At 43.3% G+C, this 24741-nt stretch overlaps 8 protein-coding genes across 11 annotated transcripts; 3 read left to right on the forward strand and 5 right to left on the reverse strand.

Moving 5' to 3' along the window:
• Positions 1-242: 242 nt before the first annotated feature.
• LOC108143594 (ras-related protein RABF2a) lies at positions 243-4340 on the reverse strand. Of its 3 annotated transcripts, none has more exons than XM_017268116.2 (4): positions 4202-4340; positions 3994-4139; positions 2612-2745; positions 243-1389 (listed from the first exon to the last, which is right to left on the reverse strand). In XM_017268116.2, the coding sequence occupies exons 2-4, from the start codon at positions 4034-4036 to the stop codon at positions 781-783; spliced, it is 786 nt and encodes a 261-aa protein (XP_017123605.1). In that variant the 5' UTR covers positions 4037-4139; positions 4202-4340; the 3' UTR covers positions 243-780. The 3 variants fall into 3 exon arrangements, with proteins under 3 accessions (XP_017123605.1, XP_017123604.1, XP_017123603.1); XM_017268115.2 differs by having other exon boundaries at positions 3994-4151; XM_017268114.2 differs by having other exon boundaries at positions 3994-4155.
• Positions 4341-4658: 318 nt separating this feature from the next.
• LOC108143524 lies at positions 4659-9129 on the forward strand. Of its 2 annotated transcripts, none has more exons than XM_017268008.2 (9): positions 4659-4930; positions 5031-5208; positions 5268-6331; positions 6395-6529; positions 6590-6724; positions 6799-6860; positions 6929-7545; positions 7711-7871; positions 7935-9129. In XM_017268008.2, exons 2-9 carry the CDS (start codon positions 5137-5139, stop codon positions 8536-8538), a joined length of 2850 nt encoding a protein of 949 aa, XP_017123497.1. In that variant the 5' UTR covers positions 4659-4930; positions 5031-5136; the 3' UTR covers positions 8539-9129. The 2 variants fall into 2 exon arrangements, with proteins under 2 accessions (XP_017123497.1, XP_017123498.1); XM_017268009.2 differs by having other exon boundaries at positions 5136-5208.
• Positions 9120-12625, reverse strand: LOC108143525 (protein brown). The gene is made up of 8 exons (XM_017268010.2): positions 12203-12625; positions 11858-12090; positions 10722-11314; positions 10465-10659; positions 10045-10150; positions 9888-9989; positions 9371-9827; positions 9120-9307 (listed from the first exon to the last, which is right to left on the reverse strand). The coding sequence occupies exons 1-8, from the start codon at positions 12357-12359 to the stop codon at positions 9120-9122; spliced, it is 2031 nt and encodes a 676-aa protein (XP_017123499.1). The 5' UTR covers positions 12360-12625.
• Positions 12626-12696: 71 nt separating this feature from the next.
• On the reverse strand, positions 12697-15717 carry LOC108143526 (sodium channel protein Nach). Its single transcript, XM_017268011.2, has 6 exons — positions 14740-15717; positions 14578-14674; positions 14408-14511; positions 14227-14305; positions 13351-13705; positions 12697-12992 (listed from the first exon to the last, which is right to left on the reverse strand). The coding sequence occupies exons 1-6, from the start codon at positions 15429-15431 to the stop codon at positions 12733-12735; spliced, it is 1587 nt and encodes a 528-aa protein (XP_017123500.1). The 5' UTR covers positions 15432-15717; the 3' UTR covers positions 12697-12732.
• Positions 15718-16132: 415 nt separating this feature from the next.
• Positions 16133-17456, reverse strand: LOC108143372 (putative gustatory receptor 59e). The gene is made up of 3 exons (XM_017267691.1): positions 16527-17456; positions 16313-16468; positions 16133-16240 (listed from the first exon to the last, which is right to left on the reverse strand). Exons 1-3 carry the CDS (start codon positions 17454-17456, stop codon positions 16133-16135), a joined length of 1194 nt encoding a protein of 397 aa, XP_017123180.1.
• Positions 17457-17588: 132 nt separating this feature from the next.
• On the forward strand, positions 17589-18977 carry LOC108143296 (putative gustatory receptor 59f). Its single transcript, XM_017267611.1, has 4 exons — positions 17589-17650; positions 17704-18613; positions 18666-18818; positions 18876-18977. Exons 1-4 carry the CDS (start codon positions 17589-17591, stop codon positions 18975-18977), a joined length of 1227 nt encoding a protein of 408 aa, XP_017123100.1.
• Positions 18978-19345: 368 nt separating this feature from the next.
• Positions 19346-20644, forward strand: LOC108143561 (eukaryotic translation elongation factor 1 epsilon-1). Its single transcript, XM_017268069.2, has 3 exons — positions 19346-19502; positions 19578-19883; positions 20337-20644. Exons 1-3 carry the CDS (start codon positions 19422-19424, stop codon positions 20487-20489), a joined length of 540 nt encoding a protein of 179 aa, XP_017123558.1. The 5' UTR covers positions 19346-19421; the 3' UTR covers positions 20490-20644.
• LOC108143560 (serine-threonine kinase receptor-associated protein) lies at positions 20509-24101 on the reverse strand. Its single transcript, XM_017268068.2, has 3 exons — positions 23543-24101; positions 21024-21689; positions 20509-20963 (listed from the first exon to the last, which is right to left on the reverse strand). The coding sequence occupies exons 1-3, from the start codon at positions 23661-23663 to the stop codon at positions 20764-20766; spliced, it is 987 nt and encodes a 328-aa protein (XP_017123557.1). The 5' UTR covers positions 23664-24101; the 3' UTR covers positions 20509-20763.
• Positions 24102-24741: the final 640 nt, after the last annotated feature.

The following is a 24741-nucleotide window of genomic DNA, read 5'->3' on the forward strand; positions in this document are numbered from 1 at the left end:
TGACGCACAAGGGTTAATAAAACTACCAGGTCACGCTTCTATGGCGAACTCAATGCTAAAGCATTAGGAGCTGTGCGAAGCCAATACAATTGTAACCCTTGGCATTGTTATGAGGGCATTAAATTCCAATTACACGTTAAGTTGCCGCGTTAATGGCCAACTTAATGCACTTGCATTGCCGTTAGCCCGATAATTCGCCACTGGGGGCGTGGCGACCCCCCAAAATGACAAAGCACCCTGTATACATTATTACATTTATATTTATTATATGCATGCCGTATAAAATGCTTTGTACATGAATTGGTATTTTCGTTTCAATGATTTGTGGGTGAGTGTTTGTGAGTGTTGTTCCCTGTGTTTGCTCGTGTGTTTGTGGGTTAATTCTATGGTTGATAAGTCAAATGGGCTTAGAGCGAAAGAAATATATAAAGTCATAATATGCACGCGGCAATTGCTGTATACACTTAGCATCTAGGGTTAAGATTACAACGAAGCGGTTAATCCCAGCGCCTTGTCAGTGGATCGAGTGTTTCAAGTGGATCGATTGGATCATGTGGATCTAGCCTAATCAGTGTATTAATACATAGCTTCAAGCCAAGCTTGCTTTTGCCTTTGTGGTGGCTGCTTTTGGTCTTTGCGTATCTAGAGTTGGGTTGGGATCGGTTGATTGCTTAAACGATGCTGGTTTGGCCCTTTAAAGCCGTATTCGAACTACAGTCTGGTTCTGTTGACATCACAGTGGTTCATTCACAGAGATGGATCCTAGGGATCACAAAGATCTTAGTAGCAGCACCAGCTGGGCCTCTCCACCTCGCCGAGAGCAATGTGCTCGATGCTCCAGGGCGCCGTCTCCAGCCGTCCCACGCCATTGGTCTTCACATCCTCGCCCTCCACCGCCAGCCCAATGTCCACATACGGCAGACGGAAGGCGGCATTTCCAGGGCTTCTGGCCAATGCGGCCACCGTGTGACTGAAGGCAGTGTTGGTGTTGGTGTAGGCCAGCGAATCAGTCGACTCAAAGGAGCGCAACGATGGGCTCTTGCCCTCGTCCGCCAGACGAACCAATCCCTGGGCCGTGGAGATAAACACCTGCTCCAGTCCCTGATCCGTTTCCGTGGACGTTTCAAAGTAGGTGGCCCCAATCGAGGTGGCAAACACGAAAGCCTCTTCGCGGGAAACCGCTCGCTGTGCCTGCATGTCCATCTTGTTTCCCACCAGCGTCATTATCATCGGATCCTGGACATTGCGATGCAACTCCTGGATCCACGACTTTATCTCCGTGAATGTTTTGTATTGCGTCAGATCGAAGACCAGAATGGCTGCATTGGCATTCCTATAATACATGGGCGCCACTGCCCGATAGCGTTCCTGGCCAGCTGTGTCCCAAATCTGAAAGCAGAAAAAACAACCAGTGGCTAGAGTTCGTCCGCTACTTGAACTTTAATTGAGTCATTCGCCGCTTATTCTGCAATTGCGCTCTTTATGGCCGCGCTTTCCCACAGCAATAACAATCATATTGGATATGGGATTCGCGTACTTCAGGTCTTTTGAAGGGGACTCCTCTTTATGCGCTTCATAAAAATTTTGGGGCAACGACTTGTTCATTGGCGAAACTAAATCGAAGCACACAAAACCCCACAAAGGGAAAAACAAAGAAACCCGAATGCGAAACTAACAAGCGGAATACGCAAACAATATCCTATTATGTATTCATATTTATTTTGCTCAGACGCTTGATTCTGCTGGCCTGGCGAAACTCATACTTTGAAATGTATGGAGGTCAACTAAGAAGGAAAAATAAAGCTGACCTGTTTCTTAGTATGCACTGAAACGAACACTTTTTAAGTACGTCCTATTTTTTTTTTTGTTTTTTCGTGCATGTTTTTCCATAGTATAAATACATATGTATGCTTTAATTTTTAAAAAGGCAAGCTAATCTGATATATCGAATGTCTGTGGTTATTTCTAATATGACGAATTTTTCTCCTCACACATAACTAGATTAGGGATTATATTTGTAAAATGCGTTTTTGTACTGAGTGAATTTACACTAACATTAACAAGTACTACCATTTTAAAAATATTACAAGAATTGTTGGATAAAAACCTTTTAAGGGTGAAAATATGTTCGGCACTGTTAAACTTCTTGTCTAGTTATTGTGGCCATCAAAATCGAAACCATCCAAGAGAAAATATGTTAGCCAGGGCCAAGTGGGTGGTAACCCTTTTACAATTGGGAGGAGCTGCTGCCATTCGCGTTTAGCTTATCAATAAACTATAAAAAAAAGAAAGTGCGCTAAAAAAAGCGAATAACACACAAAGTGCAGTGGACGCAGAAATAGCAAAATAAAAAAAACAAATAAAGTGACCGAAACAGTGGGGCGGAGGCGGACAAATACTGGACCCGTGGCGAAGTCAGTGGCAGAATAAACCCAGATTAGCGTTCGGGCAGCCAAGCCGGCAAATAGGATTAGTGGGCGCGGGGCAGTGGCAAATTCCTTTGGCTTTGCCTTTGCCTTTGGCTTCGGCTTTTTTACGAGGCAATTCCATTTGCGTTCGCCCCCCAAAAGAGTTGGGTGCACTGATACATGGTTGGCCGGTGGATACGCACTTGCAATTTTATTTTGACCTCGTCCAGAATGATGTTGCACGTGAAGAAGGACACGGCTATTGTCGGGACCTCGCTCTCACTCCTGTGCAAGGTGTTCTTTATGTACCTGATGACCAATCGTGTTTTGCCCACACCTGAAAAATAAAACAATAAATAAATGATTGCGTAAATTAAATGTTCATATCCATATTTTACAACCTATGGTTCAATTAAGTAAATTGCATTACAAAAATGTACACTGCAAGTACATAACTCTTTAGCTTCCTACCATAGACAATATTTTTCATATTTCATACAATGGGTTATTGGATAACATTTTACAATATACGAAAATAATATTCCGTGTACCCGTGAGCCCTAATTTTTCAAGTTATAACCGACATCTTATCAGCTTGAATTCAGTGAGCGCGCCATGGCGCACGCATTAATTGACTACTGATTAATCATGGCAAATAAATAAAATAAACAAAAATTGGAGACGAACTACCCTACAAAAGGTGGTAAACATTGATAAGAAAATCGCGTTCCAACCACCAGAGTCTTTGTTTGCAGCACACTTTTGCGGTACAGAAAAGCCCATTCCATGACTGGACGGACATTGAATCTGCCCCTATATCTGCAGTATATGCGCTGAATCACCCGATGATCATGGGAAGAACATATACCTCAGGAAAAGCACCGCCTTTTTTTATCAATGCATGTCTTTGTGCGGCATAAGTCAAACACTTATTCTTTAATTGATATATAAGCAACGTATGTACAAAGAAAATACATAGGTGTCTATGTAAACTTTGCCTGGCCTTGTAGCAAACTTAAATATTAACATTGCAAATTGTAGAGACAATTACACTTTAAGAATTTTTTTTTAGGAAAATGTAAAATTTAGATCTAGTTTTACAAACAAAAAGAATTAAATAAATATTTGAAGCTTACGAAACTGTTGCAATTAGATATTTCGACCTTTAGAGAAAAGCTTAGATACAATTTGCATTCTTAAATCTGTATGTTTAAAAGATATGGCCTTCCATATAAAGTATTAAAATATTTGCTCTGTAATACAAATCCTTATGTTCAATAAATACAGATTTGAATACCTATGGTGATTAAGTAAGTCATGGAATTCAGAGGACTGATAAGCCCAATCCCAACCAGACAATCTGCCTTTCTTCAGCACCAAACCGATTTCAGATTCCGGAATCCCAATTCCCGATTGGGGGTGGAGTGCAGTTCAAGGCTGCGGCTTATCGGCTCACCCCGGGCAATTTGCTTATCACTGGGCAAATTGCAAGAATAACTTGCATTATACGGATCAGCGGGGCTTGTGAATGGAACCCAAAGAGGCAGGGTACATATGCATACATACATATGTGTGTAATTCTTACCTCGCGAGCCTAGAACCAGCACTTTGCCCTCAATTCCGCGCATCTTCGCCGAGACTAGCGGGTTAATCGCATCGCTTTCGTTGGGTTAAGATGACGTTTTCCGTAAAATGGATGATGCGTTGTTGGCTCAGTGGTTGTTGTTGTTTCTAAAAAGGCCACTGGCTGAAAAGTGAGTAATTAAAGCTGTTTTTTACGGCCTGTAACGTACAGTCTCTTGGGCACAACTGAATGTATCGCACTCGGTGGGGATTTTTAGAGTAGGGGGCCTCGATTAAAAGCCCTCTGGCAGCAGCAAAGATAAAAGATTTAATAAGTTTTAAGACTTGTTGTTATTGTGCGATGTTATACACAAACAGCTGCTTACCAGGGTTGCACGTTGTGACGATAGTTGTTGACGATAGCTTGCCCATGAAACGGTTAAGTACAAAAAATATCGAATGAACTCAATACAACAAGTAAAATTTGAATAATAACTAGTACTTGTACAATAAATATTGTTTACCAGTGACTAATAATATAAAAGACAATTTAATTAGATCCATTTTTATATATGTTAAGATTAATTATTCAAATTCAAGAACAATCATTCGAAACCGTGATCACCGCTTGGTGACTGGTAAACTATCGTCCATCACTAATGGCATTTCCCAGACGCGTTAGTACCACCGCCAAAATCGGGCAGATGTTCACGCAGACAGCGATTTTAAACAACAGTATTTTATAACTAAATTAACTAATTAAAGGTGTTTTGAGATCAAATGTTAAGATGAACTAAGTCCGCCAAAGTCGCGCGCACAACTGGAAATTACACAGAAGTTCGGAGCGTGCGACTCGAACGCATTAAATGCCCGCAAAAATTTGACTTCTACGCGCGTTTTTCGCTTGGGCGGCTGCTTAGTTTTCCCCGACCTGGGAAAAGTGCCACATTTCCAAAAAGGTAAATGCACTTTCATCAAGATTAATGCGGCTCAGATAAGAAAACTGTCAGCAGCTGTCCCTTGTGTACTTTCGCTTTCATTTTCTCCGGACTTTCGCAGTGTTTATCGAGCTCCAAAAAGTGGAGCGAGCCTGTACAAAATGCCGCGTGCCTAAAATAACTAGGGGATATAAAACTACAACAAAAAATCTATTTTTATTCAAAGAATGGCCACCAGCAACTCAATTAGGAATAAAATAAACAACAGCTACGAATCGGAGCCTTCTACGGGAAGCGGGGTAAGATTAATAGCTGCACTTTGCAGGCAAAAGACTTTATTCAATTCCTATATTTATAGTCTTCGCTCAGTGAAAACAATGAGGGCCATATATCTGACGAGGAGCACATGAATCTGCCGTATCTAATGAAACCGAAACCACTGAGCAACCAGCCCGTCAACAGCAATTCCACTGCGGAGACACCGACGCCACCCAACCAAAAGCCAGGCAGCCAGGAGTCCCAGTTCCTGGGCTTTGGCGACAGTCCCTATGGCCAGGTGAACAAACGTCTCTACGGCTCCCAGCTGCAAAACCTAAAACTGCCCGAGGTGGAACCCCCAGCCGTCCGTCGCCCCTCGCCGGGAAAGATTGTGTTTCCCCGGTTCTACGACACCCTCATCGAGGAGAACAGCTGCAATGCCGTGGACATGGCCGTGTCGGTTGCCATCACTTCCACGACATCCACGGGCAGCCTCTCATTCGATGGCAAAATTAAAAGTCTGACTGCGAGACCTGACGATCAGGAGAAGCCAGGTCCCTCCAATGCCAATCCCCGACTCGCCACCGTGCTGGATACATCGCTGAACACTTCGCAGCATAAGTTCAACAATGAACGCTCGCCCGATCTCTTTGCCGACAGCGACGAGGAAGCGGAAAATGATGATCAGGTGGATAAGGAGCCGGCCACAAGGCTTGAGGATTTGCCTGAGGTGCTGGAGGAGTCGCAGTGCACCAGCGATGTGCGCGCCCGCTGCTCTCTAACCGCCCCCACCGAGTCTAGCTTTGTGGATGAGCAAACGATGGACCTGTCGGCCACCCAGCTTAACGCCAACGATCCACGATCGCATTTCTTGGAGAATTGCCGGCGCGAGCGGGAACTCTATCGGCGGATACGGCGCTGTCTTCAGGGCGTGCGCCCGCCGCCCACAGTGACTACACCCGATGTGGATGTCATCAAAATGGTGCTCAGCATGAAGTCAAATGTACTCAGCTTTCTCTCTAAGGATTCGCCAGCCTCGACGCCCGCAATAGAGGACAGTGGCATAAGTGAAACGACCTCGTTGTTCAAACCCACTCACAGTCTCTCCGAGGCTCAAAACATGGGCTGGCGGGACGTGCTTGGAGTGCGACATCATGGACTGAGGTAAGCCCTTCTAGTTATTGTGGTATGCTTGTAATATTCGAACTATACTTGTCCCACTCACAGCTATAATCTTAACAAAGCTGCCGAACAAAATGAATACCTCAGCATGTCCGTGGTGGACAGATACGTGGGCGTGGAAACAGCCACTTCCTACGTTCGATCCCCCTCGAGTGCCAAGAAGCGAAACATGCGTATGAAGTAAGTCATGCAATAGCTTGCCACAATCACAAAATACTTATAAAACATAAATGTTTACAGAATGTTAACTCAATCGCCTGGCAATCGACTTAGTCACCTGGCCAAGCGCCGTGCCATATTTTCTTCTGCAAATCTGGCCACCAACTCACTGAAACTCAACAGCTCCATTGGACCACAACTTATGGTAGATAAGAAGTGGGTACCTTTATAATTTTGACACTAACTCAAAATCCCAAACAGAAACTAACTTGTATTATTTTAATTTACAGAAAAGCGCGAAATAAACGCAAAGCCACGCCCAAACGAAAGACGCCGGGCAGCAAAACCAAAGGTAAGTGAGGCGATAATATACGGCAGTGAATTTCAAAATCTAATAAGGCATATTCAAATATTCAACAGCCCGAAAGACGCCATCTTCATCCGCCCGCAAGCGTCTGTACCGCACCGATCTCATCAAGCCAGGACCTTCGAGGGAAACTTCCAAGCGTGCCTTATTCCAAAGCCCAGCCAAGTCGCTCCAGCAACAGCAGCAGCAGCTTATGCCGCCCAAGCCACTCTTCAAGCCTGAGATTGCCAATCGCGTGGAGCGATCGAAGCGAGCTCTCTTCTCGCCGGACCACCAGGGCAGCAGTAATCAGCTAGAGTCGCTGCTAAAGCGAAAAAGGAATGCCTGCGATGACGAGGACTCCGCTGACCTGGCTAGCCAGAGCAGCAAGCTATTCCGAGCCGAGAGCAGTGGCCCCAGTGGCTTGACGCCTCGCGCTCTCAAGATCAAGAGTCAGAGCTTCTGCATTGGAGCTGGTTCCTCCACGGCAGGTGTTCAGCTGAAGTTGGCTCAGCAGATAGCTGCACCCGCTGGCCAAACGCGTCTAAGTCTGGGACTGAGCGGCAGCCGTAGCAACCTGGTGAACAGCTCCTCCTTTGCGAGTGGTACGCCTCTGGCGAGTAAACTGCTGCGTGCGCACTCGGAGATGAGCGCCACTCCCAATAGCAGTATGACGGATAACCAGCGAAAGGTAAAACTTAAATATTAACTTTCATAAATGGGAAAGAAAAGAAGCACTGTTTCAGAACACTATTTCAAGCAAATTCTCTTGCTATTTCTGTGATCTAACATTTTATTCCCACCCCTAAGATATTTTCACTTTAAAAGTCATAACCTATCACTTTTATTACAACAGAAATTGCTTTGGGCTGTGTCTCAGGCACTGCAGGAGCGAAAGATCACGGCGAAGCACGAGCTCTTCCGTCAACATGCGGCAGATCTTACACGCATTGTGAAGCGCATCTTCCAGGAATTCTACCTGGGGCATTCATCCAGCAACAGTGAGACTCTGCTAAGGTAACTTTCGGGGTTTGGGTTAAACCTTCAGTATGTTTAATTGAAAGTATACATTTCCCGCAGGCTGGCCAAGAAGTTTGCGTTTAGCGTGATTGCGGGCAAAAATGCGGATGACGTTTACCTGCAGGCACGCACTCAGGAGAGTGAGGCCAAGCGGCTGTCTAGCACCCGGCTCTCCGGCTACATTAGCCCTGAGGAGTTTGCCCAGCGTAAGATGCTTCTTTCGCAAACATCGGCAGTTGGAGCAGCTGCCGGTTCGGGGCGTTCTCTGCACAACCTTTTCGGCAGTGAGAACTCCATCGATTCATTCGGTTTGAGTCAAATGAGTCTGCCGACGAACAACTGCTCGGATACGCAATCGAGTATAGTGGACCGCATATCGGAGGATCTGTTCTGCAAGGAGCGGCAACCCATCCGGCCCAATCCCACGCTGCAGAACAGCTCGTCGAAGAGCAACCTAGGCGGACTGGCGCTGCGCGAGAACATGGACTGCGAAACGCGTCGGTCGGCGCAGAAGAACTTCACCGGCAAGGACCAGCAGAACATCAGCCCGTACTTTGGCGGTGGTGGAAGTAACGGCTCGGCGCGAAAGTTCCAATTGCAATCAGTGGGCAACAGTAACAACTCTGGAGGCAAGGCCAAGCGACAGATTTCCTTTGACTGCTAAAACAGCATAGTAAAAAAGGATTTTGTTTAAATAAGTAATGCTTTTACTAGCAGAGCAAGAACCAGATATATAGGAATCAAAATAGGCAATCGAGCGCCCTTTTGTTCTTGCCAAGGTTGGCACAACATTTACTCCGTTTATTGTTTCAATTATTTTTTTGGTTGTTTTAGCTTAATTTATTTAACTGCCAGGTCTCTTAAAAATCAAGCACTTTTCATATAATGGCAGACAACCGTATAAATAGGTATATGTAAAATACATCTTGTATAGATCTTATAGATCGCCTTACCTTAGACTCGCCCAAGACTTTTCCTTGAACACAAATTTAGTTACAAATTCAACTAAGATTCTTTTTTAAACTAACGGCATATAGGATCTATATGGGATTTATTTTATGCGACTCAAGTTTGATGAATGCAATATTTTCCACTGAAGTTTAGATGTATTAAGAACAGTTTGTGCTTAAAAATTACAAATTTTAACTAACTAAATCGCGTGAGTACTCCATGCAACTGAAATTAAGCTGAAATCAAGTTCTGTAAGAGTGTAAAGTGAAATTAGTATAATAAAAGCGCCCCCAATCAGTAGTAACCACTGCGATGTATGTATCGTCTCACCAATCCAAAGGAGACTATGTGAAATACGATGGCCACCACCACCAGACTGAAGCAATCCAGCCAGTAGGTGTAGTCTGCGGTGCGATAAGAATTCTGCTCCAGGACCTCCACGCCGCTTTTTATACAGGGATGATCCTCGTTGACAGGGCAGTCTGGAAAAGGGAAGGGAAATTGTTAAAAGTAATATATTCCTTATCGAATTGTAAGTATCTTACCGATATTGTCGATGTCAATCCAGAATTTATACATCAGTGCCTCGTTGGAATAGAAAAACAGGGAAAAATACTTCAACCCAGGAACTGTATCCACGTTCATGTAGGTTCCACCGAAGATCAGAAAGATCAGATCAAAAGGCGCTGCGCATTCGGAAGCCATCTTATCCGACTCGAAAAGGCTGGAGAGGAAGATCCCATAGCCGACGGCTGCCACCGCGGACAGACTCATCAGGAAGCCCATGTTCAAGTACAGAAGGAAGCCACGCGTGTAATAGATGGATGCGTAGATCACGGACAGGAAGACGTATCCCTTGAAGAAGGCCACTGGCACGAAGGAGAGCACCAACGCCACATAGTAGGCTGACAGGCTGTAGGTGCCCTCACCAACCTCTCTTCGGATGATGGGCAGTGCGGCTGGGAATATGTAGGTCACCCCATAACTGAACGTGAAGATCATCTATAGGGATATAGTTTATGAGTTATCCATTCCATAACTTGGCCCTAAAAAGTCAAAAACCTCGTTGCTCAGCATGAAGATGGAGCCTCCTACATCCTGTACTGTTCGCTGGGTAAGTCCACCAATTCCGGAGTACATAAGAGATAGCGTTACAGCTGTGATCTATGGCTACAGATTATAGAATACTCTTTCCTTGTGCTCTGTGTAGGTTACTCACCATAAAAAAGCCAAAGGATATGAGGGCACTCCTGATATTCCGCACATCTTCGGTCATGAAACGCACCATCAACAGGTATACCTGATATAACCAGCGTATTTTCTTACTGAAATGGGAATGATTATTTTTATAACAAGAAGGAATCTGTTTATATATTTTAAAATAAATTTGCCACCAATAAGGAATCGGGTTTAAGGTGGCGCCATCTGCCGAACATTTACATTTATGCTAATAGGTTCGAAAATATTGGTTTGATTAGGAACATTTCTGTATGAATTGATAGATATTGAAGCATATAAATTTAATAACTTGCATTTATAATATCTACCTAGTACATACTTTTCACTGAACACAGTAGTCCTTTTACTCTATGAGTAAAGGGTAATAAAATATAAATATTTTCCATTCATTACAACTCACAAGTTCTGCACATGTTTCAAATAATCGCCGCTGTAATTGCGGGCTAGTAACCAGCTTCCGCTATAGAGTCCATCCGTCTCGTGTTCGTATTTAGCCCGGAGTACAGCACCGGCACTCTCCTTTCCGTCCTTATCCGCCAGGGTTTTGAGGTAAAAGTCAGCGGGATTGCAATTCAGAGGAAGCTCATAGCCCAAGCTGCAAAAGGTCAATAGCCTTCGCTTGAATTGAAAACTCTTGAGGAAAAGGAAATAGCTCACTCCGTGAAGAACTTGGCTGCTTGTTCGGTGCGTCCCTGGTAGACTATCCGGCCGCCATCCATCAGGATGATGTGGGTGAAGAGCTCGAAGATGTCCGACGTGGGCTGGTGGATGGAGCAGATGGCCGCCTTCTTGTGGCTTCCATTGGGACTGTTGCTCAGGACTCCCAGTGTGGGAAGTTCTCGCATCGCCTGCAGCAGACTCTCGTGCGATTCGCCCACTACCTCCATTTCGATGGACTTACTTCCACTCCCGCTGGCACTGCTCTGTCCACTCGCTGTCTCGAACGAATCCTCGCCGTAAACGTGACTCAGGGAGTGCTTCCCAATGCGCCTCCTCGTGCACAAGTGCCTCAGGGTTTTGATCACCGAGTAGGCACTAAAACTGTCCAGTCCCGTGGTGGGTTCATCGCAGAACAGGAAGATGGGATCGGTGATCAGCTCCTCGGCCAAACTCAGGCGCTTTCTTTCTCCGCCCGACAACTGCTGAATACGGGTATGTGCCGAATCTCTTAAACCCACTGCCAAAAGCAGGTCCGCCACTCTTTGACGCTTCTCCAACTTCGTGGTGCGGCGGTGCATCTTGAAATGGGACTGGAAATGGCAGGGTTAAAAAATAAGTTAATCCAATAAAAAAAAAAAATTATTAAAAAAATTATGAAATATCAATGATATTTTAATCTTTAACTAAAATGAATGAAGCTTTATCCCCCCTTCCAGATATTAAAAAAATTAAGTAAATAAAAATATTAATTTAAAATTAACTACCAAAATTAAAGTTTCTTTAAGACGACTATATTATCATTTTTATGCCTATATGTTTCAAAATTTCAATCACATTCTCGAATTTACCCTAAAACTTTTGATAGTTTCGAAAATTAAAACCTTAGATAACCATCACTATAGGTATTTCGAAGTTTGTTTTATATAAGGAAGTTATACATATATGGCTAGTAAAAAACAATACTGAATAAATATAAAGCCCACTGCAAGGGTTTACAAATGATGTAAAAACTTGATAAAAAGTTGATATTTATTTGGTAGTATTACGAAATTTTTAATTAACTATGAGCAAAGATTAAGAACCTAAGGACACTTGGTATGAAAAAGATCAATGAACACGATTTAAGGACCCACCATAAAGTATAGATGCTCGTAGGCCGTAAATGTTTTCACGTTGATCTCGAACTGCGGCAGAAAGCTGGAGATGCGCGTCATCTGATGCCGTTCCATGGCCATGCCGTTCAAAACCACATCGCCGGTCAGGTTACCACGCAGCCGTTGCGAAATCGCCGCCAGCAGCGTAGTCTTTCCCGCTCCGGATCCGCCCAAGATGGCAATGAGGTCGCCGGTCTTCATGTGCCCGCTGGCTGCAAGCCAAGTCAAACCGAAGGAAACCACAAATCAGTCCCATTCCCATAGCCACACAGTCACATAGCCACATGGCCACATCCCACAACCACATCCGGAGCATTGACTCACCATCTTGAAGGATACAGAGCTCCCGCTTCTTGCGGCACTCGTTCCAGAAGCTGTAGTTGCTCTGCTCCTGGGCGGGCACATAGTAGTTGAGCTGCTTCCACTCGAGGCACAGCGATGGACCCTGTCCCCTGTCCGACGAACTGCCGGACTCCTGCATTTTACTCCAAACCGGAGATGGGGTTCAGTCACCTCACAGAGGAACTTTTCTGACACTGGCTATTCGAGTGTTGGCACTTATCACACCTGCAGAGCACGGGCTTATCTTATCTGAGGGTCCGACCGCGTCTACAATGTATTTGCATATCTGCTCGGGATCTGTGCGTGGGCGGGTGGTGCGAGAAACCTTAAATCTGTTGAGGGGGTATCGCGGTCAGAGGCAGCCAGTCGACTGTTCGCGTTGAGGTCTTGGCGGCAACTGGGCAACGTCGATGCCGGCGACATGCTTTTGTTGTACACCCCCAACAACAACCCCCCAGCCGAGTAACATTAAACTTTTGACCGCATTTGGGTTTCCAGCTAATTGTCGCTTATCAATTCACATAGTCAAACGGCGGCAGTTCAGCGGTGTCGGCCAAAGAGAGGCGCTCGTTGAGGTGGTGCAGTCGGTCGTTGACTGGTTGCGCCTCCGGTTTGTGGTCGCTTCTTCGCCAGCAACGCCTCAGATGGCCCAAAACCAGGCGGAGCACGGCGAAGGCGTCCAGCAGCATGTTGTTGATGAGCACATGGCCCATCTCCACCAGACCCATCACGCTGACGCCCACGAAAAGGGCCAGGACTCCACCAAAGGATACTGGAAGATATTTAATTAATATAAAGAATCTTACTAAAAAAAACTCAGGATATAAATCAGCCATAACCATCGATATAAGTCAGATATAACCCTATGACAAAATTTAAATATTTTGAGACATGAATAAACCTGTTCTAAATTTAAATCTATATTAATTAAATTTAAAATTAATAATGATTTTAATATAAACGTTTTCATTATTACATTAAACAAATTAATAGTTAAAACTTATTTTATTTCCTTTAAAAAACTATTAAACACAAAAATATCATTCCATAAATTGTTTGCCATAAAGAAACTACCCTTTCATATATTATGAGAGTCTGAAAAAATAAATAAAAATTTGAGAAACACTCACCCACTAGATCTTCAAAACTGTAGACCACATCCCGGCGCATCCGGACCTTCGGAGGGATCAGGTCCCAGCGGAAACTGGAGGTGGCTGTTTCGCTACTGGCCACCTCCTCGTTGTTTTTCACGCCCCACGAGCTCTTCTTCACCGTCTGCATGGTGTACTCGATTTCCGTGCAGGTGGACGGACACTTGCAGATGTGCAGCGCCCAAATGGGCCACTTGAAGTCCAGCAGGCACTCGAATCCGGCGGGATTGCAACTGGGACCCTCGACATACGGATAGAAGAAGGGCACGCAGTTGCACATCTCCAGAGCCATCACCGCCCGACATCGAGCCAGGCATAGGGATTTGCTGTAGATCTGTGTGTTTGAATCATTTGAATAACAAATTGTAGGTAATAGGAAAATAATTAGGTATATGTTACATGGTTTTTTAAATTATATGACCACAAATGTGGAAAATACTATATAACAAACTTAGAAACAACATACGTATTTTCCATAAATCAAAATCAAACTAATAATCATAAATATTTTACCTAAAACAACAAGTGGGTTATTTCTAGGGCTTTTTTTTTACCGGCAAGTTATAAAGACCACAATAGTTACAAATCAACTATTAAAATTTCACGTGTCTAGATAATATTATTTTCTTTATAAGCATTACAGGGAGAATGCCTGGGATAGGTTCTATAGAATATTTAAGTCTCTAGCACTGATACGGCTTATCAGCTTCCACTTTTTTATTTAACTTGAGAGATGCAATTATTTGAGTTGAGAAATTTGTTTATTTGCCGAACCGAAACGCAGGGCATCGCTCCAGAGCAAGAGCATCTTGGACCCAAACCGCCACCCGAGATAAGGTATATAGATATAGATACCTTCAGGTTGGATGTCTCCTCGTTGTTGAACACACACTTGCGCTGTGCCACGCTCAACTGGCGTAGATTTTTCGATGCCCTGGAGATGGGGGTTAATAATAATAGAAATCAGACTCATAGAGAAACGCCACTGTCTGGATGGGTGTGATCCGGAGGTCTGGAAGTCTGGAAGTCTACTTACACCGTTTCGAGCACCTTGAACGAGGCGGTTATCTCGTCGGATTTGTGCAGGGCCACAATGTTCGCCTCTGTGGCCGAAACCTCAAACGGCGAATGGACGTCCAGCTGCAAGGTTGATTTCATATTTAATTAGGAATTTCTATTGAATGGCTGCCATTGTGCAGCACTCACCACGCCAGTGCTTTCATACAGATCCATTCGGATGTAACACTGCTGTTTGCCATACTGGCAGGACAATGGCTGCGGCATCAGTTCATAGGCAACGGGTCTGAAAGGGCAGCAAGTCCACGTAATGGAGGAGGATCATGGTAAGGCCATACCCATACTACTTACTGGCCACTCAGAACCGTGGACATGGGCGAATTGATGGCATAGCAGGCTCCCCGTTCCGTCATCACACGCTGCACATGGACCTGGAAGCCGGAGTCGAAACTGCTGATGACCTGCTCGAAGGGTCTGTCCACCCGCTCTATCATCTCGTAGAGATCGACCTGATCGAAGCGCTCGTCCTCCGCAAACTTGGCCAATTCGGCGTAATTCCCGGCCGTGGCATTTACCACCGCATAGAGGAAATCCATAAAGTAGAAGTAATCCTCGTCGATGATTGAGACATTCCACACCTCCTGGATATACTCGTTGGCTTTGAAGGAATCGATGTGATCGTAGTAGCACAGAGTGACTGCCGGCAGGGATCCATTCCAGCCGCGGTAGTCCCGATCCACGGAGATTACAGTGGGGGAGCTGAAGTAGCGTTCCAGCTGAAAGCTACTGAGCACCAGAGCGGCAATAACACTGCTTATGACCACCACCAGCCAGAAAAGCCGTTCCACCACGTGAATACTCCGATTGACGCACAAACTCAGGGCCAGCAGACCAGTTTCAGCTCCTGCCTGAGCAACCACATCCCGCATTCGACCGGAGAAACTCACGCAGCCAGCAAGCAATAGCCGAAGGAAAGCCAATAGTCCTCGGAGGATCCTGCCAGAGATTTTCCTAGTCCAAAGCCTCAGTCGTTCGTTGCTCATTCTGGCCAAATGAAAGCAAGAGCTTGTCTGCCCGGGCTTTTATTTAATCTTTATATGTGTTGAGCAACCATTAGTGACTTGTCTTTCCGATTGATTGCTAAAGGGAAGAGACAAAAGTCCATCAATACCCATGGTAAATGCTAACCTACAATGAAATATTCTAAAAAAAGAGTATTAAGCCTAAATAGTTGGATGTATTTCATATCCCAATATCATCAAACAAACTATTGTTAAACAGAATCTAATAAAAAAAAACCAAACTAAAAAGAAACTTAAAAAAAACGTAAATTTTGAGCTTATTGTAAATATTTTTAGATTCGATTTTTTATTCATAGAGGTTTCTAGTTATTTTAAGTATAATATTATTTTTATTTGGCTACTTTCGGAACTGTTTTAACATCTGAGAATGTAGTTTAAAGTGTAATTTAACTTAAATTAAAATGAATTTAAAAGCGTTTAATACAAATATTTTAATATTTTATGATGCATTGTATTTAATCTTATAATTTAGTATTTCATTTTAATATTATACAAAACATTTTAAATTCAATAGTCATATATTTATTATTACATATTTATTCCTATTTTTGTGGTCCGAGTGAATATCTCTAAGTTAATAAAATATTTAAAGAAATAATAGAGTAATCCCCCTTCTTTACTATAATTTTGTTGAATTTATTGAATGCCATCATACACTTTATTCACACGTAAAGCCAACTGGATCTGTTGAGGGCAACACCCATTAGTGATTTATTGCCCAGTCCGATTTGTATGAGGAATATGACGATGGCCATCAGAACCCCGATAAACTGTCGGAGGACAAAGGCTATACATTAACTATGGCAACAAAAGGATTAATTGGCCGACTGCCACCCACTTACCCCGCCCAAACTGAGTGTGTCCAACGTGACGACTCCACAGGCTTCCAAGGGTTGATCCAAGCTCGTCTGGAGTTGCAGCAAAAAGCGATTGATGGTGACTTGTAAGCGGGAACTGCAAACCTCCAACTCGTTGAGCAGCTGACAAAGATTGCATTTCTGAGGGCTTAGTTAATTAGTATCAATATAAATTAAGTATTATTAGTGCAACCCTTACCTCTTCCAAGATCTGTTCGTTGACAGCCAGAATAAACCAGATACGACCGCCATGCATGATCAACCAAAGCAATCTATAGATTAGCAGCATGGACTCGTCCCACAGCGGATTCTCGAAGAAGTTAAAAACCAAGTAGAGTTCCACACAAAAGCTCACCAAAGAGTTGACAAAGTTTAACAGCAAAAAGGGTCCGAATTTGGATAGCAACTGTTTGTGGAGCAGCCCAATAAGGTTGCATGTGGAGCGCATTTCTTCGATTAACAAAGCAGCAGCACCACCTGCATCCACCAAAGCAGCAAAAGCGGACTCATAACGAGCATCCAATTTGGTTATTTCCTCCGCTGGTCTCTGCCGCAACTTCAGCTTCTCCAGATTTCTCCTCATCTGGTCCAGCAGAAGCCAAAGTAAATGCACCGGAAGGGCATATTGGAGTAGCCCCAGACTCAACATTAAAGCAGGCAGATTATAGACACTATTGCTCAACCAGGTGCTCCAAAACTCATAGTCATTGGTAACAATATCCACTAGGGCACACACACCATGGAAAACTATAGTTACTACCATTAGGTGAAGAGTCCTTTTATCATGCTTCTTGTAAATATTACGAATAGCTTTGCTTTCGAGTCCTCTGATCAGGCCATGAATCTGAAACTCCACTTTCTGGGCACACGAATAATTGACTACGGCATGATAAACCAAAAAGGCAACCGTTGACATGTTTCCCGGAAACTCCATCAAGTAGAGTATTTTCTCGATGGTTGGCATCTCCAAGTTGAATTCTATACACTTCCAAATGCTTGCTGCCCAGATATATAAAAGCAAAAAGAGGCACCATAGGGAATGGATCCAATTTCCAGCCGATGATATACCCAGAAATCGGTTAATACTTAGCAACAGATTCTCCCAGTGCTGGCAACTCGAACTGTTCATCTTGAGGGGATTTCAATTAATGAGTATAAGTGGTTAAATGGTTTTCCGTTGATTAATGATGATTAATGATTGGATTGAAGGTCCTGACAGGCTTAAATGATTGTAAGAAGTTTGAAATCCTCAGTAGTCATCATGTGGAGCGCGAAGAAACTTCAATCGAAACGTCCCAAACTTAAAGCTTGGCTAAGACAAGGGTAGGAATTGGACAAAATATTTGTCACAATACTATAGCTCCATACGTTTTCAGACCATCTACCTTCCATCAACAATGCATGGAAAGGTTTCAACAATTGATTAAGACCCTGTATTGGTTCTTAGTTATCTCTGTTGTGGCAAACACAGCACCCATAACAATTTTACCAGGCTGTACCAATAGATTCTATCGTTTGCTTCATTTATGTTGGATTACCGTCTGGTATGGATGCTTCACGTTGGCCTCCTACTGGGAATTCGTGCTCATCACTTTGAAGAGGGCTTCCCTGGATCGTTATCTCAATGCCATTGAATCGGGAATCTATGTAATCCATATTTTTGTCATTATGCTCATCACTTTGCAAGGAAGAAACTGGATTCCGAAAGTCTTAAAAGATATTGTAAGGACTGATCTGGAAAGGGGCTATACCATAGATGGCAAGAGAACCAAGAAGTTCGTAGCCCTGCAGTTGTTCCTAGTCTGGACTTTTACCTGTTTAGCCTTTGCCATGGACATCTGGAGCCAGAAATGTGTGATCTATAAATCGATCTTGAGTATCAACAGCTATGTGATGCCTAATATCATAAGTGGTTTATCGTTTATTCAGTACTACCTTCTGCTCCAAGGAATCGCATGGCGACAGAGGAAAGTAACCGAAAATCTGGAGCGAGAATTGTTGCAATTATGTCATCCGCGAAAAGTGGAGGTTCAAAGATACCGCCTTCAGCACGCGGATTTGAACAATTTTACTAAACTGGTTAACCGAACGTTCCAGTACTCTATAGTACTCCTCTTCGTTGGCTGTTTCTTGAACTTCAACCTCAACCTATTTCTGGTATACCAGGGCATTGATAACCCCGCCATCGACGACTGGGCCAAGTGGTTGTACATGATCCTCTGGCTGGCCATGCACTTGGGAAAGATTTGCAGCATCCTGTACTTCAATCACAAGATTCAAAATGAGGTGGGGCACTCTAAACACCTATTTTTCAACATATAATTTATTAAGTTCTTAGCAATCCAAGTGTTTGACCATATTAAATGGAGTGTCGTGTAATGACAGTGATCTTCAGGAGACTATTAACCACTTTGTTCTCCAAATGCGGACAAATGTACGACAGCATGTGGTGGGTGGAGTCATCGAGCTGGACCTAAAGTTTTTAACAGCAGTAAGTTGGCACAATTTAACTTTATTTTATATCCTTTCACTGTTAATTGTTTTATAGTTGCTAGTGGCCTCTGCGAATTTCTTTATCTTCCTGCTGCAATATGATGTCACCTATGAGGCTTTGTCTAAATCGATGCAGGGAAACACCACCAAAACTTAGGCACCAACATTTCACATTTTAAATATAAAAAAATGTGAAATGTTTACGGTCCATTTAACTTGTAAAAATATTTTGTAACAATTCTAATAAAGAATAATCATAGCAAATATAAAATATTGATCTTTTAAATGTATTTTAAATACATTCAAAAAAGCGTTACAGAGCAACATAAGTCTTTGTTAAAGGTCTGCCATTTTTTAAATAAATTCATAACCTGTATAAATTCATAGAAAAGAGAATATGTTAATTTTTGCATAAGTATAAATACTATTTGTTTTTGTTTGCCCTTGATAGTTAGAGAACTTTAAAAATACCGCCCTAAGCTATATCGATAGCACACTTATCGATAGATTTCAGGGCACAGAGCAAGAGTGCAACCCTGATTACGGTTCTGGAGTATCGTATCTTGTTTTTTGCACGCAAATAACTTAAATTTCGCTGACCATGTGCGACGTCGCAACTGTACAGAAGATTGCCAATTGCCTGGGCGTCAATCCCGGCAAGGTGCAGCTCAACGAGGAGCAGGTGCGTCCCGCATAGCTGACCCTCAAACCGAAGAATTCTCACCCATCCCCCGTCAATTTATGTTCTGTTGTGAAGGTCGTAACGCGCACGAGTGGCCAAAAGAAGACCGTGGCCGGATTTGCCACAATCCTGGAGAGCCTGGCCCACGAATCCAAGTCGGAGACGGCCCAAAACAGCAAGGCATCGCGGGAGGTGGAGGCCCAGGTGTACCAGTGGATCGAGTTCTCCGTTCTCTACGTGGCGCCCGGCTCCAAGGACAAGTACGTGTCCAAGCAACTTTTGGCGGACTTCAACAAGCTCTTCGCCAGCAAATCCTATCTGGTGGGTCACTTCATCACACTGGCCGATCTGGCCGTCTACTATGCCATCTACGATCTTGTGGTGAGTAGATATTTGAATATGTTATATGAAGGGGATTAATTCGGGCTACAAGTCTTTATTTCAGCTTATTAGATCTCTTTGGCCCAAAATCTAGTCAATTTCAAATAACTTAGTTGTTTTTTAAACAAAACTTTTGGGATACCTTTTAATATGTTTCAGTTTGGTGTAGGAAGGCCGAAAAAAGCCTATTCCATCACATTACCTTAAATTTTTCATTAATTCCATGTCAAACTCTACAGAAATTTGTATTTAGGTGCCAATTTCAGGCTGCACATATCAATACTGTTTCTCAGTTTAAAACCTACCTTTAGAACTCACATAATTCCGATAGTAATCGGAAAGATATTGTAACTAGAATGTTAGATAAAGATGTGAAAGTCCTAAAGGCAAAAATAATACTTCCCCATCACGTTTACCTTGATTTTGTCATTAACCCCTTGTCTATTCCTCTAGAAATCTCTCTCGCCGGTGGACAAGGAGGCCTATTTGAATCTTTCGCGCTGGTTCGATCACCTCCAGAACCGCCCGGATGTCCATCAGGGCGAACCGCTGCTGAACTTCACCACCATCTACCTGCACGGCTGGGCCACTGGCACTCACATCTAAGAACAAGGGAACTTTCGAATCCATTCACGTCACAAATGCGACACTTAAGTTATTTATTTCTATTGCATTTCACAATGTAGTTTTGTGTGTGATTATCATTTAATGCCAATGAGAGAGTTCAGCGTTGGAATATGAAAAATCGTTATTGTAGCCCACATTACGAGTTGTTCTTTTGATAATCGGATCTCAGCCGTTGCTCCGGATCACGTGCCCTTGCGTTGCTGGTCGCCGGTGCAGCGTGGGCTGTGTAGCAGCGACTCCTGCTGCGCCAACATCAGTTCGCCTGCACCTCGCGCGGCGAGCTGAGAGAATTGCCCAGATCCGAGGGCTCCGTGCACTTCCAGAGGCCGTAGGTCTTGCCCACGGTGGTCTGCCACAGCCGGAGAGTGCCATCCTCGGAGCCGCTGGCGTAGAGCTCACCATCCGGGCTGAATTTCACGCTATGCACGGGTCCAAAGTGGCCCTTGAAGGATTCTATTGGGGGAATCAGACATTAGCTTTTAAGATCTACATCTAGAGGGTACGCTCTCTTACCAATTTCGTTTCCTGTGATATAATCGAATTTGTACATCTTGAAGTCCTCGCCGCCACAAACGAAGACATGTTTATCCGGATGCAAACTGGCCGACGCCACGTTCGTCGGCACTTTCACCTCCTTCAGCTTCTTCAGCGTGTCGATCTCCCAGAAACTAATCGAGTTGCCATGCGATATGGTCAGGATGTGATTGTCGCTGGAGATCTCCAGGCTGTTTGGGTTGCTGTTGAACTGCAGGCGCTGCACCTCGATGCCCGTCATGCGGTCCCACAGGCGGACGGTCTTGTCCTCGGCCGCCGATATGATGCACTTATCGCCGCGGCAGAACAGTGCCCGCTTGATGGCCCCCGTGTGGCCGGCGTACTCCTCTGGTTGTGCCTCCGGCTGCTCCAGGTTGAACACCCTCACCAGCTTCTCGTTGCTGCCGGTCACTATGTTCTCGGAATCCATGTCGAAGGCCACGCTCTTGACGATGTGCTTGTGCTGGAAGCTATGGATCTCGGCACCGCTCACCGCGTTCCACACTTTTCCGGTAAAGTCCGCCGCTCCGGAGGCGGCCAAAGTGGCGTTCCTATTGAGGGTGGCGTTCCACACGGCGCCCTTGTGTCCCTCGAAGGTGCCCACCCAATCCCCGGTGTCGCCGTGCCGCAGCATCGGGCTGCCATCTGCAAGATTCAGATCACAGTTCTCGGTCAATTGCATTCGCTTTCGCCCGGCGAGCGTGCGTGCATAAATTAACGAACGGAAGCCACCTTGACTCAATGCCTGCCGCCAAGGCCAACGACCTGGCTGACGTTCGCAATCATGCAAGCGAGCTCCCCAAGTTCACGTCACCTGCACTGCACCGCACCGCTCGGCGGGATCGGAATTGGAATCGGGATCGGGAGGCAGGGAAGTGCAGTTCCCATCCAGGTTGCTGCAGTGCAGGGACACGGCTTGTTAGTTCAGTTGGTGGGTATATAGTAAATCCATATGGACAGAGGGGAAATCTTTGACAAATTAAGGGTCTCTTAGGTTGATTTTTTTTTTTTTAAATGCCTGCCTTAGTGCAGCATAAAGACACCCAAGAAATAAATAAAAATCTGTTTTAATGAGCATATTTAAGGCAACTTAAATATTTTCCTAACACTAAACTCATTTATAAATGTTAATGGACTAACATTTAAGAAAAGAATATTTCGAATTCAAAATTTGTTTCGATCTAAAAAAGTTAAAAAAAGGAAGTAACCACAAAGAGGCAAACAAAAGATAATATCATTAAATAAATCTAACTCATAAAAATAATTGCGATTCAATTAAACGGTGATTATTTAGTATTTTATGAAATAATTAGACACAAATTCAAATAATTTAAAATTTTATAATAATTGCTGAAATGCAATTTTGGTTTTAATTTTTCTCATTTCTCAGGGACATAAATAATAAATATTGAATATTTTTTTCTTCTTAATTGTTAGCGTATACAGATGACTTTCCTCTCCCGACAGTCGAACAGCTGCATATACACAGCATATAAATATAGAAGTTTCAAGGCGCTTCCTGAACTGAATTGAAAGCACAAAACGAGCAAAGTTTTGAAAAGTTGCTAAACAAGGGGAAGCGAGTACGTTAAAAGGCGATAACGAAATTAACTTGAACTTGCACTGGGAGTACGCTCTTTCCGCATAAATGCAACATTTAGCGAAAGCATCGAATGCAAAGCACACACTCGTGTTGTCTCAATACAACAACAGGCAAAACAGCAATAGCAATCGCATCGCATCGACTAGTTGACACCTCAAGGCAAAGAACGTGAAATTTGTAGCATGCGATTGGCGGGAAAAGGGTTCGCAGCAAACAGGTTTCGCTCGCGATGAATGACTTTGCATTTGGGTCAAGGTAAAGCACAGCCTAGACGGAGCTAAATCGTGTTTGTTCGCAAGTACATATGTTTTGCCGATCGACGGATCCGCTGATGCAGCATCTTTTCTACGAAAACAATAATTTATCAAAGAATGATGGTAGGCCACTTTTTTTTTTGTAACTATTTTATAAACTTTCTGGTTGTTTTATGACTTTATTACCCTAACTTCGTATGTGCACATATGGAACATAAAAAGATTGTTCAAAAATCATTTTAAAACTACTTTTAAAGGTAGTAGGTTTTCATATTACTAGACGTTATCTTTATGCTAACAAATTTTTCCAAGCTTTTAGCTTCTACTTGATTAAAATTCATTTGTAATTTTTACAATTATGTACAGAAACATTTTTGTTCAATATTTTCAAAATTAAAATCCTAACAATAAGTTCTTGGGTTGCTGAATGCGAAAAAACTATCCTCCTTTGAGTAGTGTTAACTGGATTAATATATTAGAAAGATTTCAACGCTACGCTTATCTCAAATTTGCAATAAGAAAACCAAGCAGACAATTTCACGAAGATTTTTTAGAGTATCAACCACTGTGCGACGACGGAATATAGTCTATATATAGCGCACAAGGACGCCTAATCGCATGCGATTTTTCGCCACTTTTACCTTTGCAGGCCGAGATGAGAAAGTAGCCGCTGTCGCAGATGTCGCTGAAATCCAGGTGAACTACTGGCCGCGTATGTCCACTGCAGGTAAGCGGTATTTGTCGCAAGTTATTGGCAGCCATTGTAGCGGTAGTGGGTCCGTTCCCCTCGATTTTTCACTCCTTCCGCCGTAATACTTTTCTGTTTCTGCGAGTGTAGCCGCCGTGCTTTTATTCGTTATGTCTAGTGAGAATTTTGCAAATTTTGCACTTAATGGATAGCTGGCTGGGGTTTTTTGGGGGTTCGCTTTGTACTTCAATTGGTGTTTTCGCCTAATTAATAACTCTTCACTGCCCGTTCGATAAATGATTTTCCCGTTCGTTGCTGAAATTCGTGTTGCTGTTGTTGCGCTTTTCCAACGCAAGCCGAGTACTTTTGTTGTTGTTTGGCAAAAGTTTGCAGTGTATTTACAATTTAATGCGCTGAATTTTATAAACAAGAGGGGAAAATAATTACGCGACACGTTGTTGTTGTGGATGGACGATTGGTAGCCGACTCCAGTCTCGATAAGATGTTCCCACACTATCCTAGCGATGGTGGTGGTCGCGTGTGTCGATTGTCGCTGGAGATGGGCGATCACTGGGAACTGTGACTGGGCTGTCACGGCGGAGATTGGTTCATAACAAGAATTTTTGTTAATTTAAAGATTTTTTTTAGTGGTTCGGTTTTTGTCAAAAATGTAAAGATATTTTGATATAGAGCTGATTTTTTTGTAACTTTTAAATATCTTTAAAAATAAATTGAAAAATATACAAAAAATAATATCGATGTGACAATTTTAGAATCTCTTAACATTTATTGCTCTTTTTAACACTTTTTTCAATCCGAAATTTTAACAACATACGATGCTCCTTTATTATACAAAATATATTTTTAACATAGCTCTTTACGTCCAAAATTTACAGCCGAATACATTTTTGAATAGGCTCTGCAGCAAATAAAATGTGAGTCACTGTATGAATACACTTTTTTAAAAATAGATCCTGAAATTTAAATTTAGTAAAAGAAACATATGCAAAGCGCAACTAATGAGGTGTTTAAATAAGTTAAGTTTTAATAATATATGTATTATTTTTTAATAAATAAATTAATTGATATGTTATTTTAAATGTTTTAACAAATCACCCCCAAAATCACTTAAACATCGATTTCCAAAGGCGA

Source organism: Drosophila elegans, unplaced genomic scaffold, assembly GCF_018152505.1.
Source record: "Drosophila elegans isolate 14027-0461.03 unplaced genomic scaffold, ASM1815250v1 contig_183, whole genome shotgun sequence".
Classification (NCBI taxonomy): Eukaryota; Metazoa; Arthropoda; class Insecta; order Diptera; family Drosophilidae; genus Drosophila; species Drosophila elegans.

Excerpts from the sequence above, each read along its gene's own strand:
- LOC108143594 (XM_017268116.2), bottom strand. The coding sequence starts at position 4,036 with ATGCGCGGAATTGAGGGCAAAGTGCTGGTTCTAGGCTCGCGAG. Across the intron at positions 2,746-3,993 it reads GCTGGTTCTAGGCTCGCGAG|GTGTGGGCAAAACACGATTG; the intron begins GTAAGAATTACA and ends TTTATTTTTCAG. Across the intron at positions 1,390-2,611 it reads AGGTCAAAATAAAATTGCAA|ATTTGGGACACAGCTGGCCA; the intron begins GTGCGTATCCAC and ends TTCTGCTTTCAG.
- LOC108143524 (XM_017268008.2), top strand. The coding sequence starts at position 5,137 with ATGGCCACCAGCAACTCAATTAGGAATAAAATAAACAACAGCTACGAA. Across the intron at positions 6,332-6,394 it reads GTGCGACATCATGGACTGAG|CTATAATCTTAACAAAGCTG; the intron begins GTAAGCCCTTCT and ends TCCCACTCACAG. Across the intron at positions 6,725-6,798 it reads CAACTTATGGTAGATAAGAA|AAAAGCGCGAAATAAACGCA; the intron begins GTGGGTACCTTT and ends TTTAATTTACAG.
- LOC108143525 (XM_017268010.2), bottom strand. The coding sequence starts at position 12,359 with ATGCAGGAGTCCGGCAGTTCGTCGGACAGGGGACAGGGTCCATCGCTG. Across the intron at positions 11,315-11,857 it reads ACGAGCATCTATACTTTATG|TCCCATTTCAAGATGCACCG; the intron begins GTGGGTCCTTAA and ends TGCCATTTCCAG. Across the intron at positions 9,308-9,370 it reads GATTGACATCGACAATATCG|ACTGCCCTGTCAACGAGGAT; the intron begins GTAAGATACTTA and ends TCCCTTTTCCAG.
- LOC108143526 (XM_017268011.2), bottom strand. The coding sequence starts at position 15,431 with ATGAGCAACGAACGACTGAGGCTTTGGACTAGGAAAATCTCTGGCAGG. Across the intron at positions 14,675-14,739 it reads TCCACGGTTCTGAGTGGCCA|ACCCGTTGCCTATGAACTGA; the intron begins GTAAGTAGTATG and ends CTGCCCTTTCAG. Across the intron at positions 13,706-14,226 it reads AGGAGACATCCAACCTGAAG|ATCTACAGCAAATCCCTATG; the intron begins GTATCTATATCT and ends TCAAACACACAG.
- LOC108143372 (XM_017267691.1), bottom strand. The coding sequence starts at position 17,456 with ATGAACAGTTCGAGTTGCCAGCACTGGGAGAATCTGTTGCTAAGTATT. Across the intron at positions 16,469-16,526 it reads ACGAACAGATCTTGGAAGAG|AAATGCAATCTTTGTCAGCT; the intron begins GTAAGGGTTGCA and ends CTAAGCCCTCAG. Across the intron at positions 16,241-16,312 it reads ACACACTCAGTTTGGGCGGG|TTTATCGGGGTTCTGATGGC; the intron begins GTAAGTGGGTGG and ends GTCCTCCGACAG.
- LOC108143296 (XM_017267611.1), top strand. The coding sequence starts at position 17,589 with ATGTGGAGCGCGAAGAAACTTCAATCGAAACGTCCCAAACTTAAAGCT. Across the intron at positions 17,651-17,703 it reads AAAGCTTGGCTAAGACAAGG|ACCATCTACCTTCCATCAAC; the intron begins GTAGGAATTGGA and ends ATACGTTTTCAG. Across the intron at positions 18,819-18,875 it reads ACCTAAAGTTTTTAACAGCA|TTGCTAGTGGCCTCTGCGAA; the intron begins GTAAGTTGGCAC and ends ATTGTTTTATAG.
- LOC108143561 (XM_017268069.2), top strand. The coding sequence starts at position 19,422 with ATGTGCGACGTCGCAACTGTACAGAAGATTGCCAATTGCCTGGGCGTC. Across the intron at positions 19,503-19,577 it reads TGCAGCTCAACGAGGAGCAG|GTCGTAACGCGCACGAGTGG; the intron begins GTGCGTCCCGCA and ends TCTGTTGTGAAG. Across the intron at positions 19,884-20,336 it reads ATGCCATCTACGATCTTGTG|AAATCTCTCTCGCCGGTGGA; the intron begins GTGAGTAGATAT and ends CTATTCCTCTAG.
- LOC108143560 (XM_017268068.2), bottom strand. The coding sequence starts at position 23,663 with ATGGCTGCCAATAACTTGCGACAAATACCGCTTACCTGCAGTGGACAT. Across the intron at positions 21,690-23,542 it reads TCTCATCTCGGCCTGCAAAG|ATGGCAGCCCGATGCTGCGG; the intron begins GTAAAAGTGGCG and ends TGAATCTTGCAG. Across the intron at positions 20,964-21,023 it reads TATCACAGGAAACGAAATTG|AATCCTTCAAGGGCCACTTT; the intron begins GTAAGAGAGCGT and ends TTCCCCCAATAG.